Raw genomic sequence first — 23,097 nt, 5'->3', positions numbered from 1 at the left:
GTCAACGTTCCGTGGACTAGACCCGCAAAAACACTTGCGACACTATTGTGATTAAATGGCTATGTAACGTTACAGTACATAGGACTATAGATGGAAATAGCTAAATCTAGTGCACCCATCCATTTGTTTAATGCAAACGATTGTCATTATACACTGTCCTTTATAAACGAAATAAACTAAAGGTGCCTAACTTATGCATTACTATATTCATCACAATAGAATAGATATAGCTAGGCTACTGACATTGTCATTGTGATAATGTCAGTAGTAGCTAGCTGTATCTATTGTTTACACTTGAAATGTGTATTTTTATTTTGTCACAATATTATTTGAAAAATATTGTGTAAAATTTAACTGTATTTCTGAGTTGCAGCACTTAAAAACGTTAAATGGACTGTTATATCTTATTCAATTGTGGACATTTATTCATTCCCACTTATTAGACACTATTTCTGATGGTAAAATGAGCATAAAAGGCTAAATACAGAATTCTGAAATATTAAAATGGAAAAAACGGAATTTGGGAAAAAATTAAATGGAATTTGGAAAATAATAAAACGGATTTCATATGGCTCTACAAGACATGTATACACAGACTAATTGACACATGAGGGTTATTGGAAACGAGACACACCTGGGATGGGAACAGAACGACAAGACTAGAGTACAAGACTAAATAACAACACAAGACAAGACTAAACATACTGGGGACATAATACTAAAGACAAGAATACAACCTAAACCAGACAAGGGAAAACAAAGGGCAACAGGCACACTGGGAGAGACAACAAGATGGGGAGAACACAGAGGAACATGGATAACTTAATCAGACAACAGTGAATGAGAAATCCCAGAGGTAGTGAGGGTACTTGTCCAGCAGGTGGGGGGAGAGGACCATGAACGAGTGGAGGATGTGAGGGGAACTGTCCAAGGGAAGGAGATAGGGAGGTGAGGTGCATGGTTAAGTCCAGGAAGCCTGTACGTTAATGCCAAGCAAGCAGTGCAAAAATGCTTCCGCATTCGTCACCGCACGCTAGTGCGGTAAAGCGCCCTTCTTTTCAGACAAATGCTACCGTGCGTGCACCGGCGGCGGCGTGCTCGCTCAGGTGCGTGCGTGCGCCGGCGTGCTCGCGCGAGGTGCCCGCGCATGCGCATGAGATCCCGCCTTGGTTGGAGCTCAATATATATAAGTCACCGCCCCTTATTCAGTATCTAGCAATAGCTCAATTGGCAAGGACACATGGCTGTGGATCCTATGGCTTGTTTGCTGGCGAGTTCGAATCCCATTGAAAATATTTTTTAACGTGATTTTTTTTTAACGTGTATTCTTTCGCCGGTTAAGGTTAGGCATGGTTAAGGTTAAGGTTAAGGTTAGGCATTGTTTCGGAGTTGGTTAAGGTTAGAACGGTTAAGTTTAGGCGCTGTTAAGGAGCTGGTTAAGGTTAGAGTTTGTCAAAGAGAATGGCAATATAATTTCTATGGTTAAGGTTAGGCATGGTTAAGGTTAAGGTTAAGGTTAGGCATTGTTTCGGAGTTGGTTAAGGTTAGAACGGTTAAGTTTAGGCGTTGTTAAGGAGCTGGTTAAGGTTAGAGTTTGTCAAAGAGAATGGCAATAGACAGCCTATTTCCGCGCGACCTGGGCGCTGGGCGGCGGAAAATGAAAGGCGCATTACTGCATGCCACTACGGTAAGTTTTTGCACTGCTTGCTTGGCATAAAGCTACACGCGTCCAGGAATGCGAGGGGGGACGAGGGCAGGACCGGGTGGAACATAACATAGAGATGTTTGCTTTTGGTTCATGTTTGTATAGGATGACAATGACTCTATGACACTTTGGATTAAACTGGATTTGTTTTAATATTTTACTGTGTCAATAATTGTATGTTCTTCTGTTAATAAAAATGTGTTTGGTTAAATATATTTGTTTACTGTATTATTTGTTGTAATGTTGATTGTGTGTAGACCCCAGGAAGATTAGTAAACTGCTATGACATAAGCTAATGGGGATTCTTTAAATAAACATCATAATAACAAAGCCACAAAGTCTGCTCTCCTGCAGATCACGTGGAAGGTGTTAGGTGGGGGAGGGGTTAGGTGTAATTGCAATGGCCTTTGAGCAAAGTACAGTAGTGTAGTACTGTAGTGTAATACATTGTTAACAGAAACAGCTCCAAGCTTTTGAAGGTCTCTGGCTCAAAACGAGCTATTGTGGTATATCAGTAGACAAGTATCCGCCAGATTTGTGCAAGTGATGGCTTATTTTGAAGGTATGAATCTGTACTTTCATATCATGTCAAATAAATCTGATGTTCATTTGTTTATTTGATCTGTTCCCATCTTGTATTGTACAATAATTGAAAAAAATAAATAAATAAAAACTTCTGGTATAAGCCATGCCCATTTCCCTCTTTCTATATACACACTCTAACACCCCTCTCTTTCTACATACACACACAAACCCCCCTCTCTTTCTACATACACACACTATTCCCCCTTTCTCTCTCTACACACCTCTCTCTACACACACACACACACACACACACACTACCCCCTCTCTCACTACACACACACTACCCCCCCCCCCTCTCACTACACACACACACTACCCCCCCCCCCCCCCCCCTCTCACTCACCTAGGCAGGTCACAGTGGATGAAGTTTTTTGGTATCATCCCTTCGCGTCCATTAAGCTCAGCTTTGTACCAGTCATTACTAGTTCCTAGGAGCTGAGCCAGGAGAGAGACAGAGAGACATAGAACATTTACACTGGTGTTGAGACAGAGAGACAGAGAGACTGATAAACGGAGAGACAGATAGACAGAGAGACATGCTACATAGAACATGTATGCCTTGTCTCCATTAGCTATGTTCAGCCTGGCTGGGGCTAGTCATGGTATGGTAGTTGGATTTGCGTCTCCATTGTGTTTCTTGTAAACTATCCGGTTGCTAGTTAACTGTTCAAAATCCACACCACCAACTGTGGTACACAAGATGATACAACAGTCCTTTGGCCAGGTTGTGAATGGTGGCTGTCTCAGCCAGGTCTGGCCAGGTTCGGCCAGGTTCTAAAGACAATGGAGACACTCGCTGTGTGTCAGACAGGCCACAGCATGGCTAAACCCTGGCCAGTGGAGACAAGGCCACAGCACAGCTAAACCCTGGCTAGTGGAGACCAGGCCACAGCACAGCTAAACCCTGGCTAGTGGAGACAAGGCCACAGCACAGCTAAACCCTGGCTAGTGGAGACAAGGCATCACACTGGTGTGGAGATAAATGCTACATCTGGTGTGAAGATAAATGCTACATCGACTTTTCTGCAGCAGTAGTGAAAAACAATGCAGATTTTACTTTCCACATATTCTCACACACATTATCCCAAAACTCTAAACCGTTTCACACACACATTAATTTAGTTTGACAGTTATTGAGAGTTAATGAGGTTGAATAATGTCCTCCGGTGATGTCATCGGAAGACACCAAATACTTGTGTTGTGTTAATTACAGCTCAGTGAAATGATGTAGATGAAAAAAGTAGCAATACTGATTGTAATATAGCGATTGCTATTTCTTCATCTACATCATTCCATTGAGCTGTAGTTAACACAAGTATAAGATCAGTGTATTCCGATGACACAGACAGTATCATTGAATGGAGAATAGCACGTATATTCATCAACAGGAAGTAAAAGTGCTTATTATTTGAAACAAACATAGAAATTAAACCATAAGTTACCATACAGTAAATGTTGTTAGGGATTAGTGTTGGCGGGAGGACCCAAGCGCAGAACAGGACGAGGAGAAAAGCAATAGGCACAATGAGGCGGGGAGCCAGGGGTGAAGTATTCAATAATAGAGCTTTACTTTCAGTAACAAAACAAGGGAGCACAGCAATGGCTGGCAAAGGGCAAAACATAAAATGATGAACCAAAAACCACAGCAGAGCTGGTAGGGAAAACTAACTACAAATAAAACACTAACAAAACGAGACTAACTGTACACGAAAACAAAGATGGTAGATAACAACAAAAACAATAACACTTACTGACAAAAGGGTGGAGGCTCACGAGAGACAAGGTAAAAAAACAGAGAACAGGAACATGAAGCAACAGCCAGGAACATTAGACAGCAACAGAAAACATGGACACCAAACAGAAACAATGGACCGATAAGGAGTACAGGAAACACACAGCATATATAGACAGACTAATTAACAACATGAGACAGCAGGGCAATCAGCTAAACGAGACACACATGGGAAGAGAGACAACCAGAAAGGAAACAGACACAAGAAAAGACTGAACACTAGACAGAGTAAACATAACTGTTGACAGAATCCGGCTATAGGGCGACAATAATGTGGTCCAGAGGCATGGTTTCTATCTTTAGCCTTTAACTGGCGTGGTTTATTTATTTACATGGTAAGAGCAGTAACACATGAGTCCTCCTCTGTGAGAGGTAGGTGGGGGAGAGAGATCGAGTAGGAGGAGACATCTCTATTTATACTCGCCACCTGTTGGTGTCTTGAGTGGCTCCGCCTAGAGCGCCCTCTAGTGGAAACAGTTATATATGCAGTTAGACAGTTAATAACAATCCTACCTAGAACCTCTGACTTCAACACTCCCACTCCGAAAAACATTTTACAAAGGAAATAATATAATCCAAAAACATCAAAAGAATATGGCAGTCAATATCTACACACATCTTCTCTGATGACAGATCTGATGAAATTATATTTTATATCGACATGTTTACATCTCTGTCGGCACACAGGGTTTTTAGCAATCGCAATGGTTCCCTGATTGTCCTCGTAAACAACAGTCTTCTTATATACATAGGTATCCATCCCTTCGAGCAGTTGTTCCAGATAAATACACTCCTGTATGGTCATAGCTAGAGCCATATATTCGGCTTCACAAGTTGATAGAGCCACTGTGGGCTGCTTCTTTGTTTTCCACTAAACCAGTGAGCTGTCTGTGTTCAAACTCACACAATATCCTGTGGTACTCCTTCTATCTGTGGTGTCAGCTGCCCAGTCTGCATCACTGTAGGCTTTAACCCTTTTAGGTCGCGGGGCTTGTTTGGACCCGTGGGCGGAGAACAAAGGGATTTAGAATGACTCATAAATGCTCTGGAAGTCGCGCTTTTCAGAAATCTGTAAAAATAGAAAAATGACAATTTCGAGTGCTTTGAGATTTACTATATATGTCTCCTTACTTGCTAAACATAATACGATTTGTAAATACGTTTAATTCTTGTATTTGTGGTATGCTTGTAATTATCTGCGTTTGCCAGAGAACTACAGCGCGTCACGAAACGCACGTCACGCACGCGCGCACACACACAAGAGAAGCGTGTGCGCTGTGAATAGGTGTTAGACCCCCGCGCAGAGGTGAGAGGTATCAGAGACTCGCTACCCCCCATCCAAATTCTAAACAACAGATCGGCATCGGCTTTTCATAATATGTATGAAATATCTCTTGCAATAATATCCACGGGACACTGAGCTGCTTCGCAGAATAATGTGGTGTGTGTGTATGTGTGTGTGTGCGCTGAGACGCAGCGTCAAGACGAAACTTGTGTCGAGTCTGCTTCTATGTGCAACAGAAACTCCGCAGCATCCTGACAGTCCTGTATACCCACGTCGCGCTAAAACATTAACTACTGTATGGCAGAGTGCGTGTGTGTATATGAGTTATGAATTATCTCTCGCAGTTCATTCAAGCGGACAGTGGAGTGGACTACGTGAACTACAGTATCAGCCACTCGCTGCTGTGTGACGAGTTTGGTGTTTTGGTCACCCGCGCTAAACACGGTGCTTTAGTTGACAGCGCATCGATGCGCTTTGTGAAGGAAAGATGACGTTGTCTCTCTCTCTCTCTCTCTCTCTCTCTCTCTCTCTCTCTCTCTCTCTCTCTCTCTCTCTCTTTCTCTCTCTCTTTCTCTCTCTCTCTCTCTCTCTCTCTCTCTCTCTCTCTCTCTCTCTCTCTCTCTCTCTCTCTCTCCTTCAAATGGGCTTTATTGACATAGGAAACATACGTTTACATTGTCAAAGCCAAACAAAACAACTATTTGCACAGCCATTTGAAATCTACAGTTACACATTGCTGTATTTAGTGAGGTAAATGAGTACAAGACATGTTTCACAGACACACACACACACACACATACACACACACATACACAGACAGACAGACACAGACACACACACACACAGAAACACACAAACAAACGATCAAATTAAAAGCTGGATATAAATCTGCCACACGTGCTGTCAGTGAGTTTACTAAGTCAAGGATGTCTTACTTTCACACACGCGCGCACGCACACACACACACACACACACACACACACACCACACACACACACACACACACACACACACACACACACACACACACACACATTTACATTTATACATTTACATTTACATCTAGTCATTTAGCTAAGCTTTTATCCAAAGCGACTTACAAGTTCTGTACGACAAGTCATCAGGAAGGGCACAACTCTATCAGCTGAGTAACTAACAATGTTCATCAAAGTGTTGAGTGCTACAGTGTAGGTTAGTATATTAGGACAAGTGCATGACAGTAAGGTTAGTTAGGGTTGGATTTGAATGTGTGTTGTTTGTCTCTCTCTCTCTCGCTCTCTCTCTCTCTCTCTCTCTCTCTCTCTCTCCCTCTCTCTCTCTCTCTCTCTTTCTCTCTCTCTCTCTCTCTCTCTCTCTCTCTCTCTCTCTCTCTCTCTCTCTCTCTCTCTCTCTCTCTCTCTCTCTCTCTCTCTCTCTCTCTCTCTCTCTCTCTCTCTCTCTGTTGTGGGTGTGGTTTTCAATTGCAAATATAGCACTTAGAGGGAAATACCAGAGTCAATGGCCCATGATTAGGTATGCAGATAGGTATATATTTTCTTTGGTAAACAATATTGTCACAAGGAAAGATGCAGACCAGAGAAAGACTTTCGTCTTGTTTACATCAGGGTCCCCCATTTTCAATTCATCAGGACATACATGACATACAGATAGTCAGTACTGCTACATCTATACATTTATGACATACCAGATTTGCAAATACAGTACTGTTTGTGATACAGAAGGAGATGTTTGAGTAGAAAGCCTTGGTCCAGTAGAGTATCCAATGTAATAAAAAAGTAGAGAGGTGAATACATACCTGCAGCCGATGACCCACCTGGTCTTCCAGCAGGAGCTGGTAGCTGAGCTGTGTGGCATCACAGTTGTACAGGTGCCAGTGGACAATCTACCCACAGCACCAGTGGACCGCCTACCAAGGAACCATTCACCTGTTGCGATCACGCAACAGGCAGATAAATCCCAGAAGGCCACGGCTGGCCGCCTGTTTTGCGTACATTGTAAGATGAAGACCCCCTGGAAGTGCGGTGAATGTGGTGTGGCCCTCTGTCTCATTCCAGACAGGAACTGCTTTTTCACATATCACTTAGTGGGATACAAAACAGGCAGATACAACCATGAGGAGACACCTATTTTTTTTTATACATGTGCATAATTTTATTTTTTTGGAGATTTTGCCTAAATTCATTGTGGTCGCGCTCTCTGCCAAATATCATATGAGGCACCTTGTATTACTATTGTAATCCAAAAGTGATATATAGGGTTGTTCATTGTACAATACAATTGATACAGTTGATGTTTCTTGTTGATTATTATTCTCTATGTGTTTTTAATAAAATTGTGTGATATTCTATTCCAGTTGTCTTTGGTCTTGTTTTCTCTGGTTATGATCATGTTATTAGTGTGTGTGTGTGTGTGTAAAAAAACGAATTAATAATATAATTATTATAAATGTCGCTCTCTCTCTCTCTCTCTCTCTCTCTCTCTCTTGAAATCTACAGTTACACATTGCTGTATTTAGTGAGGTAAATGAGTACAAGACATGTTTCACAGACACACACACACACATACACACACACATACACAGACAGACAGACACACACACACATTTACATTTACACATTTACACATTACATTTACATCTAGTCTAGTTTGCTTATTTTTTTTTGATATGGTACAGTACTGTAGATACAGACACAGACACACACACACACAGAAACACACACACACACACAGGCTAGGCCTCCTGCTGGGTCCATTCACTGGAATAACAAAGGAATGACTGGGCCTTTGCTCAGGTGTGAAATGGTGCTAGTGACAATGATCACATTGAATTCTGGGAGTGTAGTTCTCTCATCAGATAGCTGAATGAACTTGATTCTACTTCAAGTCCTATATTGAAAAGGTGTTAGGATTTTACCAGAATGTTTGATAGGACATTGATTGAAAACTATCGTCTCAAATTTGACAATTGATGGCTTATTTTGAAGGTATGAATCTGTAATTTTATATTATGTAACAAAAAAAAGGGGGAAATTCTCAGGAGGAGGAGCTATTTAGGTTAGACTTCTAAGGGTTAAGTCCTAGACCCTCGCTGCTCTTTCTGAAACACAGTTGTTTGTCTGCTGTACCTTTAAGATAACGAAAGACGGGGCGTGGCTAGGCGAGCAATGGAGTAACACGCTGTTTGTTCTAGCTCCCGTCGAGCCTCTACTTATTTTTATTTTATCTTAATTTAATAAGCTTACGGATTTACAAAACGTAGTGAATCTTACTCAGGGTACATTTGTTCAAACCAATGGTCATTGTTTACACAGACAGATGGCATCAAACCTACGCAAATACAGTTACGTCTCGAATCCAAGTAGGCCTGTAAAAGCCTCGACTTCCATTTCTGGGCCACCACCGTCCACACCGTCAAAGATGTCTGGCGTGGATACCGCAGCCTTAAAGGCGGAGATTCTCCTCGCGCTGAAATCGGAACTCGCAGAGATAATACAAACGGAATTGAAAGGTGCACTTTCCAAAGAGTTCAACCTTATCAGAAATGATTTGAAAGTGATGAATGAGGAAATGCGAAGCTGTGTAGCGACACTGCGTGTGGACATGAACAAAATGGAGGCTACAGTTAAAGACGTGGAGGGTGGTCTCTCGAGGTGGTCGGACGAGGTGGTAACGCTACAAACCACAGTCGAAGACTTAAAATCAGAGATGGCGGGTCTCAGAGGGAAGTGTGAGGACATGGAAGGAAGAATGCGGAGGTGCAACGTGAGGATAATTGGGGTGGCTGAGACGGAAGGCTCGAGCTCCACTGCGTCGGTCTCAAAACTACTGAGAGACGTGCTACGAATGGATAATGAAGTGCTGGTAGACCGCTCGCACAGAACACTGGGGCCGAAGAGGACGGACGGGAAGCCTCGTGCTATCGTGGCTAAACTCCACTACTACCAGGACTGTGTCGAGGTTTTGAGCCGGGCGTACGCTCAGGCCCCAATACAGTTCAACGGAATGCCTATTGCGATTTTCCCCGACTATGCCACGAGTGTCGCGAAGGCCAGAGCTGCGTTTACAGAGGTGAGGAAGCTACTACGCGGTCGTGAGGGCACCCGGTACAGCATTATTTTTCCAGCCCGACTTCGCATCACACACGGGGGAGAAGATAAAGAGTTCATCGATGCAGGTGAAGCAATGAGCTACGTCAGAAAGAACATTGTACACGCTGCAGCGGGTGAGACCACATAGAAAGAGAGATGTATCGGTGTGTACGTGCTGCTTATGATATGCAGGTGATGTGAACAATGTATCATATAACTACTACTGTAATGTCTACTGTGTGATCATCTATGTGTAGCGTCATCTGCCTAGCATTGAGAGGACGCCACTGGACACCATATATCAAGCTAAGTGACTCACCAATCTCCAGCAAATTCATTGATCTCTACTTATGATGTACAGGTGATGTGAACAGTGTATAATTTTGGCCCCAATAGGACAATGTGTGTATACACATACAGACATATAAATATGTACACACATGCTCACACCTACGATGACGCACGATGCTCGCACACCTAATGGATGCACCATCTAGAGATTCTAGACGTACCACACACACGTGGGCGCATATTACGTGCATGCACAGACACACATGTAGACACACATACACGTTTACACATTATACAGATACGGGGGCATGGACCCACACACTCACGCCTACACACCCATACGCTTACATCCTGGCTGTGTCCGATACATCCATACACACACACACATAGGTTCACGTGCACGCAACTGCACGAACACTGAAGGGCATATGCCCAGGTACACACCCATTTGTAGACGCATTGACACACGCACACTCCCACACCTCTTCCAATTTATTCTATATCACCCAATCAGGCACCCTTTTTTGTGTTTAACGGGGCATGTTGGTTGCCCTTGCTCGGGAGTAAGGTGTTGTGCCTTATTTCGGGGCCTGCTTGATGTGAGGTTGTTAATGTTAATATATTATTGTTATGCTTACCGTTTACCGTTGCCACCTATATTACCTTACCTGGTTGGGTGTATCCCACTGGGCAGCTGAAGACCTTATATAATACCAAGATCTGAGTAAAAACTTTTACTCTTACTTTTCTTTTCTTTCTCTTTATTATTTTCTTTTACCTAAGGGGCTCGACGGGGGCCTGAGCGGCTGGCTCCATAGGTAGAACACCTCCAACATAAGCACATTATGTGTGGATTAGTTTCTGAAGGGTATTTTGGGCACCTTGTTTTTTATAGGTGTCAGGGGGGGGGCTTACCGGACTTGTACATTCGACATGCTTAACTGATCAGACGTCTGTTTTGCTTTTCACCTGCAGTTGTGCTGAGCTCTCTCTAGGTTCCAGATGCATGGCCTCTCTCATCTACTATGATCGACACAGGTGATACCATGGGGCTGGAAGGGTGCTCTGTCAATTTTGTGAGTTGGAATGTTAAATCACTCAACCACCCAGTAAAGCGTAAGAAGATACTTACACATGTAAAACAACTCAATGTAGACATAGCGTTTTTACAGGAGACACACTTAAAAACTGCGGACCATGCTCGACTGGGGGGGGGGGGGGGGGGGGGGGCAGATGTATCCCTCCAACTTCCACACGAAGGCCAGAGGGGCAGCCATTTTGATAGATAAAAACACGCCATTTACTATTTACTATGTCAAGTGTAGAGGCCGACCCTGCAGGGCGCTATATTATAGTGGTGGGGAAACTGCATTCATTTCCGGTCATTCTGGCTAATATCTACGCACCAAACTGGGACAACCCTTCGTTCTTCACCAGCCTTTTTTCTCGCCTACCGGATATGACCTCGCACCATCTCATCCTTGGCGGCGACATGAATTGTGCACTCTCCCCGGTGCTGGACCGTAGCTCGCCCAGAAAGGCCCCCCAGTCCAGCTCGGCCCGCGCAATCCGGCGCTTTCTTAAATCATATGGGGTAGCTGACGTGTGGCGGTTTCGTAATCCTACATCCAGAGGATACTCCTTTTTTTCCCCGGTCCATAATACCTTCTCGCGCATAGACAGCTTTCTCCTGGATAAAAGACTCCTTCCCCTCGTAACCAAATGCGAATACGGAGCGATAGTTATCTCAGACCATGGTCCCTTAGTTATGAAAATGAGTATCCCGAATACACGGCTCGGCCACCGCCAGTGGAGACTCAACCCGTTGCTCCTGTCGGAGGAAGCCTTCACAAGCTTCATCACCTCGGAAATTACATTATTTCTCGACATTAATAATAATAATAATAACTTTATTTGTATAGCACTTTTCATACAGAGGTTGCAGTTCAAAGTGCTTCACAACAGTAAAAAATACAGGCATAAGCGAGCATAAAAAGATAGACGGGTAGAATCACAGTGTTTCACATTAGGATCTAGCATCCCAATAGGCTCTCCGCTTACAGTTTTCAGTAACACAAATAGTAAAAATAGTTTAAAATGATTCAGTTTAAAAATAGTCAAAAAATTATAAAATAGAACGGACATAAAAAATACAGGCATGAGCGAGCATAGCAAGATATGGCAAATCACAGTGTTTCACATTAGGATCTAGCATCCTAATAGGCTCTCTATTCAGTAATACTCCTGTAGTTCATGAACAAATAATCACAGTGTTTCACATTTGGATCTAGCAAATAATAAGAATAAAATGATTCAGTTTAAAAATAGTCATAAATAATCCTGTATGCATCGTTGTTTAGTGTGTATGTGTGTTTATTGTGTTGTGTGTGTGTGTGTGTGGTTGTACTTCAGCTACTACTACTCTACAACTACCACTCCAGGACACAGTTAACCTAGATCTACTCCAGGACACAGTTAACCTAGATCTACAACTACAACGCTACTCTACAACTACCACTCCAGGACACAGTTAACCTAGATCTACTACTACTCTACAACTACTACTCCAGGACACAGTTAACCTAGATCTACCAGGACACAGTTAACCTAGATCTACAACTACAACGCTACAACTACTACTACTCTACTCCAGGACACAGTTAACCTAGATCTACTCTACAACTACCACTCCAGGACACAGTTAACCTAGATCTACTACTACTCTACCCCAGGACACAGTTAACCTAGATCTACCAGGACACAGTTAACCTAGATCTACAACTACAACGCTACTACAACTCGGTGTGTGTGTGTCTGTGTGTGACTGTGTGTGTGTGTGTGTGTGTGTGTGTGTGTGTATGTCGGTGTGTGTGTCTGTGTGTGTGTGTGTGTATGTGTGTATGTCGGTGTGTGTGTGTGTTTGTGTGTGATTGTGTGTGTGTGTGTGTGTGACTGTGTGTGTGTGACTGTGTGTGTGCGTCACAACCCGCAGTGTTTCACATTTGGATCTAGCAATAAATAAGAATAGTTTAAAATGATTCAGTTTAAAAATAGTCATCAGTAAGAAGTAAAAAGTGCAATAACCGACACATGAATTTGATAGGCAGTGTAAAAGAGTAGGCAGGGTAAGAATAAATACAAGTTGTGTCAGGATATCCCTGATGTTTCCTCTTGCCACTAGGTGGTAGCAGATATCTATCAGTGAAATGCCTGAGCAAAGAGATAGGTTTTAAGCTGTCTTTTAAAGATGTCTAGCGAGTTGGCTTCCCTGATGTTTTGGGGTAGTTTGTTCCATAGTTTTGGGGCATAGTTGATAAAGGCTGCATTACCGATCCTCTTTTGACTGCTTCTGGGAGCCTCTAGTAGTCCAGCAGCTGATGATCGCAGTGTTCTTGCTGGTGTGTAATTTATTAGAGTGTTGGCGATGTAGCTAGGTCCCTGTCCATTTAGAGCTTTGTATGTAAGGAGAAGGACCTTAAAGTCAATTCTAAATGTTACAGGAAGCCAGTGTAAAGCGGCTAGGACTGGACTAATGTGCTCTCTCCTTTTGGTTCTAGTTAGCAGTCGGGCTGCAGAGTTTTGGATTAGCTGAAGCCTCTCTGTGGTTTTCTTAGGGAGACCTGTGAAAAGTGCATTACAGTAGTCTAACCGGCTAGATATGAATGCATGAATTAGCTTCTCAGCATCGTTCTGATTAATAAATGGTCGTACTTTTGCTATATTTCTGAGATGGAAGAACGATGTTTTCGTCACTTTGCTAATATGAGAATTGAAGTTCAGTTCTGAATCTATGATAACCCCAAGACTAGTGACCTCAGATTTGATCCAAGGGGTTAGTCCCCCCAGGTTCTTTATTAATGTTTCTTTTTTAGTTTTGGAGCCGATAATTAGAATTTCAGTTTTGTTCTCGTTTAGTTTCAGGAAGTTCTTACTCATCCATTTATTTATTGACAGTAAGCAGTCTGTAATGGAGCTAATCGCTGTATCATTTGGTTCAGCAGATATGTACAGTTGTGTATCATCCGCATAGCTATGGAAATCTACATTATGTTCTCTGATGATATCACCCAGCGGTAACATGTAAAGGGAGAAGAGTAAAGGACCTAAGCAACTCCCTTGTGCAACTCCATAGTTGTTGTCGTATATATCAGACATGTGATCTCCTAGTTTAACATAGAATTTCCTCCCTCTGATGTATGTTTTAAACCAGCCCAGCACATGGTCTGAGAAACCGACATGGTTTTCAAGACGATCGATTAGAATATCGTGATCGATTGTATCAAATGCTGCACTGAGATCCAACAGGATAAGGATGGAGATCTTATTCTCGTCAGAGTTTAGTCTGAGGTCACTGATTATTTTGGTGAGGGCAGTTTCAGTGCTGTGATATTTTCTGAATCCTGACTGAAATTCTTCTAAGATGTTGTTTTCTTCAAGAAAGGAATTTATTTGAACTGAAACTATCTTTTCAAGTACTTTACTAATGAATGGTAGGTTGGATATTGGACGATAATTTGCCATTTCATTACTATCCAAGTTAGGTTTTTTTAGTAATGGCTTTACAACTGCTGTTTTAAAGGCATCCGGGAAAATACCAGTCCTAAGGGAAGTGTTTATGATATCTAGCACAGGGCTTGAAACACTATTAAATACCCGTTTGAAGAAAGCTGTAGGTATAGGGTCAATGTCTGAGGTGGAGGAGTTACATTCTGAGACAGTTTTGCAGAGTACATCTAATGTGATGCATGTGAAACTTCTCATGGTTACATTGCACGGTTTGCCGCAATCAACTTTATTTCCATCATGAGTAATGCTGGCCCTGATCAAGGTTATTTTGTTGTTAAAGAATAGTGCAAGTTCTTCACACTTAACCGTTGATGACTGAGGAGGTGTAGGGGCAGTGTTGAGTAGTACATTAATAGTGGAAAAGAGGATTCTGGAGTTTCCAGCATTTTCTGTAATGATTTTAGAGAAGTAATCTTTCCTTGCTAAGCGGATGGTTTTATTATAAGCAGTTAAAGCATCTTTGTATATATCACAGCATATGGTGGTTTTTGTTTTTCTCCATTTTCGCTCCGCTGCACGACATTTCCTTTTTTCTTTGTTGACCGTATTATAGTTTAACCAGGGCGAGGCTCTAGTTTTCTTCTTTTTCGTTTTTAATGGGGCGACAGAATTTAATATAGATGACATTGCATCATTGAGATTTTCTACCATTTCATTTAGAGAGCTGTCATGATTGTGTGGTTCATGTAGTCTGATAAGATCAATGAACTTTGATTCAGCTTTGTCGTTTAGGAGCCTCTTTTTAACTATGATTTCTTTTTTTGTTTTAGTAAGGGTTATTTGAGTATCAAAAAATATACAGTGATGGTCGGAGAGAGGTAATTCAGTTATTGAGATATTTGTTATGCTTAGCCCAGTTGTTGTTATAACTAAGTCTAGTGTATTCCCAAGCCGGTGAGTTGCATTTGTTATATGCTGTATTAGGTCAAAGCTATCCAGTAGATTTTTTAGTTCCATAGTTTTGGAGTCTGTTTTCTTATTAAAATGGATGTTCAGGTCTCCATTTAGGATCACCTTATCATATCCGGTAACACATAGTGAGATCAGTTCAGAGAGCTCCTGTATAAATATTGGTGAGTGTCTAGGCGGGCGGTATATTGTGACAATAATAGTTGATTCTGTTTTTAGTTCAATGGCAAGATATTCCATTGACATGAACTCGCCTAGTTCTGTGATTCTAAACAAGAGTTTTGAGGAGAAGATTGCTGCAACTCCTCCGCCCCTTTTATTTTTTCTGGGTATTTGAAAAAAGTTATAGTCTGGTGGACAAGCTTCTATCATTATTGATGTAGCTGTGTCATTATTTAGCCATGTCTCTACTAGGCAGATGCAATCTAAGTTATTTTCTTTAATCAGATCATTTACTAAGAATGTTTTATTATTCAGTGATCTGACATTTAGGAAAGCTAATTTTATTTGTTGGACTTCTTTAGAGGAGGTCTGCTTTGGTTTGACCGTGATGGCCCTGAGGTTAATAGCAGGTAAACGCATTGGTGGCGTATATTTTTCACCATGCCATTGGCTAGTTATGATTACTTGTATGTTTTTAGAGATGGCATGGTAATTGTGCTATACTGTACCGTACTGACTGCACTGTGCTTTCGGGGACATTTGATCAGACGAGATGGCCTTGTGTGATATGGGGGGGGGGGGGACGGGGATGGGACGTCTTGTGCTGTACTTCGTGGTGAGATTGTGTCCTTCATGACTATCTCTCGTGCTGGTGTGAGCTTAATATTCTTGGAGGCCATCAAGGCATGACGCATGTTTGCTGATAGGAGCTTTGAACCTAAGCGATTTGGGAAGAAGCCATTTCTTTGAAAACGTTCTGGGTTATTCCAGAAAACATTGAAGTTGTCAATGAATTTCAGGCCGTGTACGAGACATGCAGCCCCTAACCATGAATTAAAATTTAGGAGTCGACTGAATGCTTCCTGTCCTCTGCGAAAGCATGCAATTGGTCCACTGATGGACACATCAGTGTTTGTGTACACAGACTGATGTTTGTCTAGTGTGTTCATTAAACGTGTGAAATCGTCTTTCAAAGTCTCTGTGCCAGTCTTCTTTCGCAGGATGTCAAACGATCCAGAGTGAATGACAATTTTTGTTATTCCTGGTCTGATTAGTGTTGGAAGTTTTTCGGCTAGCTCTTTCACAGTTGTATTGTCTAGACAGATATTTTCTGTGTTTGCCATCTCCACATACCTTGTTAATAAGACTCCGGGAATGTCTTCTTTAACCTTTGGGAATCACTGAAGGCGTACTTAAGGGGACAGGTGATTTCATATTGCGCCAACCAAAAGAAGATAAACACGGCACGCCTTAAGCAACTGACGGATGAGATTTTGGAGCTAGATAGACTACATAGCCACTCGCCATCAACCGACACGTTGAAAAAACGTATATCGCTGCGAACTGAGTTTGACCTCCTGTCAACGCGACAGGCTGAGTACCTCATTACTAAAACGCGACAGGGGTACTATGAACATGGGGAGAAGGCCAGACGGATACTTGCCCATCAGCTGCGACAAAGAACTGCCAACCAGTCCATCCCCACTATCAACGACGAGCGAGGCTCAAAAGCCACTGACAACCTTAAAATTAATAAAAGCTTTAAAACTTTCTACCAATCGTTATACACCTCGGACTCGCAAGTGGGGCCCTCCACGCTAGACGATTTCTATAGGACCCTCCGCGTCCCGACAGTCGACCCAGAGAGGGCCGCAGATCTGGAGGAGGAACTGACGGTTGCGGAGATTACGTCAGCGATTAGATCTATGCAGAGTGGCAAGTCCCCAGGGCCAGATAGCTACCCTACAGACTTCTACAAAAGATTCTCAACCCAGCTGTCCCCGCTGCTGCTAGCCGTATTTGATGAATCATTCTCAACAAATTCTCTTCCTCCGACCATGCGCCAAGCGGTTATCTCCTTAATCCTTAAGAAAGACAAGAACCCACTGGAATGCAGCTCGTTCCGTCCAATTTCCCTCCTTAACGCCGATCTCAAGGTTCTCGCTAAGGTTCTGGCCCGTCGTCTGGAGGGGGTTCTCCCCTCAATTATCTCGCCGGACCAAACAAGCTTCATCAAGAATCGGTACTCTTTCTTTAATATCAGACGCCTCCTAAATATCCTGTATAGCCCCTCTCCACCCGGAACACCTGAGGTGGTCCTCTCCCTTGATGCGGAAAAAGCGTTTGATCGGGTGGAGTGGGACTATCTTTTTCACGCTCTGGAGAGGTTTGGGTTTGGCCCTAAACTCATAGCTTGGATTAATATTCTATATACGTCTCCGATGGCTGCCGTTCGCACCAACAACAATCTATCCACCTACTTTGAACTCCATAGGGGTACGAGACAGGGATGTCCTTTATCTCCACTCCGCGATCGCAATGTAGCCCCTTGCGCTGGCTCTGAGGCAGAACACCGATATCAAGGGGATCATGCGCGCGGGCTCGGAGCATAAAGTCTCGCTCTACGCGGACGACATGTTGTTGTATATATCACAACCCCAAACGAGTCTTCCTCGGTTGATGACCCTACTTGCGGACTTCGGCAAAATATCCGGATACAAAATCAACATTCAAAAAAGCGAACTGATGCCCCGTCGGCACCTCGGCGGATCGGATACCTCTGAGCACATTCCCGTTTAAAATTAGCCCTAAAAAGTTCAAGTACCTCGGGATATGGATCACGCATGAACATAAGGACCTATATATGGCTAACTATCAACCTTTACTGTCTAATCTGGCGAGAGATATTGAACGTTGGGACCCCCTGTCGCTATCCCTGGGTGGGAGAATCAACACAATAAAGATGAATGTATTGCCGAAATTTCTATATGTATTTAAGAGTCTTCCAGTCTTTCTGACCAAGACATTCTTCTCCAAGATAAACAACCAGATATCTTCCTTTATCTGGAACAAAAAACCGCCCCGGATCAAAAGATCTATGCTGCAGAGACCCCGCGTAATAGGTGGGATGGCGCTTCCAAACTTTATTTACTACTACTGGGCAGCAAACATAAGATCGTTATTATACTGGGTAAAGGGGGAGGACACAGCCCCCTGGTGGACAGTACTGGAGAGAGCGTCGGTTAAATCCACCTCCCTATCTGCCTTGTTATGTGCTAGGCTCCCGTTCACACAGCCCATATCTAGCTTTCCCTCGAACCCAGTTGTCATCCACTCGATAAAAGTGTGGAACCAATTTAGAAGAACCTTCACTATCACTGGCTGCACTGGGATTTTCTCCTCTTCCATTTGCCTTAAACATGCGGTTATCCAATTTAAGATTGTACACCGACTGCATTGGTCTAAAGACAGGCTCTCTAAGATATATCCCGACATAGACAGGCTCCAGCCACTCTGCTCCACATGTTCTGGACGTGCCCAAAGTTGCACACCTACTCGCAGACCATCTTTGACACCTTCTCTAAGATATTTGGAAAGGAAGTGGAGCCATCACCATATATTGCATTATTCGGAGTGGCCCCGGCGGACATCCACTTTAGATGGTGGGAGTCTAGAATGCTGGCCTTCTGTTTACTTCTGGCCAGAAGGCTGACACTGTTCAAATGGAAGGACCCAGGTTCACCTGTCTATGGCCACTGGATGAGAGAGGTCATGTATCATATTAAACTGGAGAAGATCAGGTATACTATCAGAGGTTGTAAAAAAAAATTCCACAATATTTGGGATCCTTTCCTAACTTTCTTTGAGGGTATGGAAGCGGATAATGTGACAGAGGCGATCTGACTGGCCTTCCTGGTCTCTCAGGTTGTTATTATTATTTTTTTTTCTATTATGTTCTTACTTTTCTTCTTCTCTATCTGCAGAATGCAAGAGATATGTGACTGCTGTCGTGTGATTTAAAAGCTAAAAGGAAAAACAATGATTAATAAATGATCTAAGATATTGTAGAATGATTTTGTCTGGTATAGGGGTGGGGGGAGGGAGGGAGGGAGGGCCTTATTTTATTTTTATTTTATTTTGGCCCATGTGGGACCGCCTGTTAAAACAAAACTTTCAAATAAAAAAACCTTGTTAAAAAAAAAAGATAACGAAAGACATGTTTTGCTGTAATCCAATGCTCCTCTGTGGGGTCAGCGAAATGCTGTGACAGTTTACTCACTACAAAACATAGGTTAGGGTGGGTACATGTTGTTAAATAAATGAGGCTACCCACAGCTTCTCTGTACATTTTTACATCTGTCAGTTTCTGAGCATCCTCCTGTTTTTGATCACATGGTGTTTCCCTTGATCTACGTTCTTGCATGTCAAAACGTTTCAGGATCTTTTCCACATATCTCTTCTGGGATATTTTTACACAATTGGCAGACTGTTCAAAGTCCATACCTAGAAAATGCTTTAACCTCCCAAGGTCTTTCATTTTGAATCTGGTGGAGAGCATCTCTTTCACCTGTGCTAGGCTTCTAGTGTTGTCTGCTGCTATGATCAAATCATCCACCCAAATGACGATGATCACTTTTCCTGACTCCTTTGACTCCCTCGAGTAAACACAGGGGTCTACTGGGTTCTGTAGGAAGTGAAGCATCTCGTTCCAATTTCGCCCAGACTGTTTCAGGCCGTAAATGGATTTTTACAGCTTACACACTAGCTTCTCTCCTTTCTTTTCGTAACCCTCAGGTTGTTCCATATATATCTCCCTATCTATGGGTGCGTGCAGATAGGCTGTTTTCACATCCATCTGATGTCAAATTTAATTTTCCTCAGCTGCTTTCTGCACCACTACCCTTATACTGGTCAGATTGGCTGTGGGGGAGAATGTTTCACCGTAGTCTATCCCCTCCCTCTGACTGTAACCCTTAGCTACAAACCTCGCTTTGTACTTGTCGTGGCCTTCAATACCCTCCTTGATTGAATACACCCATTTCCCTCCCACTGTCTGTCTGCCCTCTGGTAACTTGGTTAGAGTGAAGGTGTGGTTGTCCTCTAGGGACCTCATCTCCTCATCCATTGCTCTCTCCCATTTACTTGATTCAGGGGACACTATGGCCTCTTTAAAGGTCTGAGGTACCCCACTAACTACCCTGTAGCAGTAATCAACGGTGGTGGGTGTACTGTCCTCCTCATCACTCCCTTTCCGGGCATAGTCTGTCAGATACTTTGGGGGTCTGTATTCCCTCGAGGGATACCTCCCACTGCTTGGGGCACTTGACGTCACCCTCGGGTGCTCCTCGTCATCGCCATCTGGGGGTGGCTGACTGTCTGCCTGCACGACCGTGCTAAGTACACTGGGCTGATGTGTCTCTGTTTCTACACACCTTACTCTGGAGTCCAGCTCTGGCTCCTCTGTCTGTGTCTCGCCCTCACATGTTGTCTTTGTGACAAACTTGACTAGCCTGTGGGTCCTGCACTCCCCCTTTACCGGGATAATAAACCAGGAAAGCGGGGCTTCCCTTGTCATGCCCTACAAAGAGTCCTTTTTCACATCTGGACTCGAGCTTTCCTCTGTCCTGCAGGTACGCATAACACACTGACCCAAATCGGTGCATTCTGGCTAGATTACACTTCTTTCCTGTCAGTGCTGTATACGGGGTGGTGCCCGTGTGCTTATTAAAGCACCTGTTTCTGGTGTAAGCGGCTTCTTGCACCGCATAGTGCCATAGACTCTTAGGTAAATTACTGCCCACTAGCTTACACCTAGCCATTTCGAAAAGAGTGCGCCATTCCCTCTCTGCCACTCCGTTCTGGTGTGGGGAATATGGACATGACGTCTCGTGTCTTATCTTGTCCGTCCTCAACAGTGATTGGAACTCTCTGTTTGTGAATTCGGTTCCGTTGTCGGACCTCAAACATCTTACGTTACCATAAGGGGCTATGTCTGCCAGGAAATTTTCCGTGGCCTGGAGTGTGTCACTCTTTGCTTTAAGAAAGTAAAGAAACACTTCCCCTGTGCACACGTCTGTAAAAGACTGTACATATCTAAAGCCTCCTATGGACTCGTTTCTTACTGGACCGGCAAGATCTGTGTTAACCAACGCAAGTGGTACCTTAACTTTTTCTGTGGGATTTCTGTTTCTCGATTGAGCAAACTTCCCCTTTATGCACACTACACATTCTTTAACAGGTCTACGCTTTTCACCTTCAATGTGCATACCCTCTGTCACTGCTTGCAGTTTCACTAAATCCTCGTAATTACAATGACCCATAATCTCATGCCATGTCTGAATATCGTGGCTGACAGTTGCTTTACAAGTTTCAAGTTTCTTTAATAGTTGTCATACAGAAGTACAGAATACTTTCATACAAAATGCTTCTTACTGTTACGCTCCAGAGACTGTGCTAGACAAGATAGTATCAAATAACATAGTATAGCATGTAATTTAGAAGAAGAAAATGAGGTCACAGTGTTCGGTATAGACATATGTACAATGTTCTGAGTTACCATATAATATACAATACTATGCAGTGTACTAATGTACAGTACTATATAGTGCAAAGCAGAAATGGGATGAGGTACAATTTAGGTACAATTTACAGTAAGGTGTACGGGTTGTAGTGCAATCCTTCATCAATAAATATAAAGTGTGGGGAGTGGGTGCTACAGTGTGTTTGTTTAAAGTGGGTGTGTGCTATAAAGTGTGTGGAGTGGGTGCTACAGTGTGTTTGTTTAAAGTGAGTGTGTGCGTGTGGATGTGTGTGCTATGTGCGTTTGGTGGTTGTTGTTGTGTAGTGTTCATTGTTCGTTTAGCAGCCTGATGGCCTGGGGATAGAAGCTTCTTCTGAGTCTTTCTGTGCTCGCCTTGAGACTCCGGTATCGCTTGCCTGACCGCAGCAGTTCAAAGAGGCAGTTGTTCGGGTGACTGGAGTCTTTAATGATTCTCTTAGCCTTGCCCTTGCAACGCTTGTTGTAAATGTTCTGGAGGGTGGGGAGCCCCCCTCCAATTGTGCGTTCGGCTGAACGTGTCACTCTTTGTAGTATGCTTCGGTCTTGTGCAGTGCTATTCCCAAACCAGGAGGTGATGTTGCCGGTCAAGATGCTCTCTATTGTACATGAGTAGAAGTTCTTAAGGATCTTCTGACTGACTTGGAACTTCCTTAGGCGCCTGAGGAAGTAGAGGCGTTGTCGTGCCTTCTTCACAACACTGTCAATGTGTGTGGTCCATGTCAAGTCCTCGGATATGTAGGCTCCGAGGTACTTAAAGCTGTTGACTCTCTCAACCGGTGCCCCGTCGATGCTGAGGGGGCTGTAGTCCTTGACCCCCGACCTCCTGAAGTCCACAATCATCTCCTTTGTTTTGCTGACGTTCAGGGAGAGGCTGTTTTCCTGGCACCATCCCGCCAGGACCTTGACCTCTTCCAGGTAGGCCCTCTCGTCGTTGGCAGAGATCAGGCCCACCACCACTGTGTCGTCAGCAAATTTGATGATTGTATTGCTACTCCGCTGAGCCACACAGTCGTGTGTGTACAGGGAGTAGAGGAGGGGACTCAGAACACAGCCCTGGGGGGCCCCTATGTTGAGGGTGATGGATGAGGAGGTGCAGTTGCCTGCTCTCACCACCTGGGGTCTGCCAGTCAGGAAGTCCAAGACCCACTGGCAGAGGTCATAGTTCAAGCCCAGGTCCCTGAGCTTGGCTATGAGTATGGAGGGGACTATGGTATTGAATGCCGAGCTGTAGTCGATGAATAGCATTCTCACATAGTTCCCCTGCCTCTTGTCCAGGTGTGATGCTGCTGTGTGCAGCACATGGGCTATGGCGTCCTCCGTGGACCTGTTGGGGCGGTATGCAAATTGCAGGGGGTCCATGTTGATGGGGAGGGA

General features: G+C 43.6%; 1 protein-coding gene across 1 annotated transcript in view; it reads right to left on the bottom strand.

Annotated features, from left to right (window-relative positions):
- grap2b (GRB2 related adaptor protein 2b) overlaps positions 1–23,097 on the bottom strand; it is a 97,615-nt gene that overhangs the window by 66,355 nt on the left and 8,163 nt on the right. The window contains 1 exon segment of the mRNA XM_084319287.1: positions 2,634–2,725. Within this exon segment, the coding sequence (XP_084175413.1) occupies positions 2,634–2,725 (92 nt within the window).

Source organism: Notolepis coatsorum (genome assembly GCF_963971535.1).
Source record: "Notolepis coatsorum genome assembly, chromosome: 7".
Taxonomy (NCBI): Eukaryota; Metazoa; Chordata; class Actinopteri; order Aulopiformes; family Paralepididae; genus Notolepis; species Notolepis coatsorum.
Note: the sequence above shows the minus strand (reverse complement) of the source record. Positions and strands in the feature narration are given on the sequence as shown.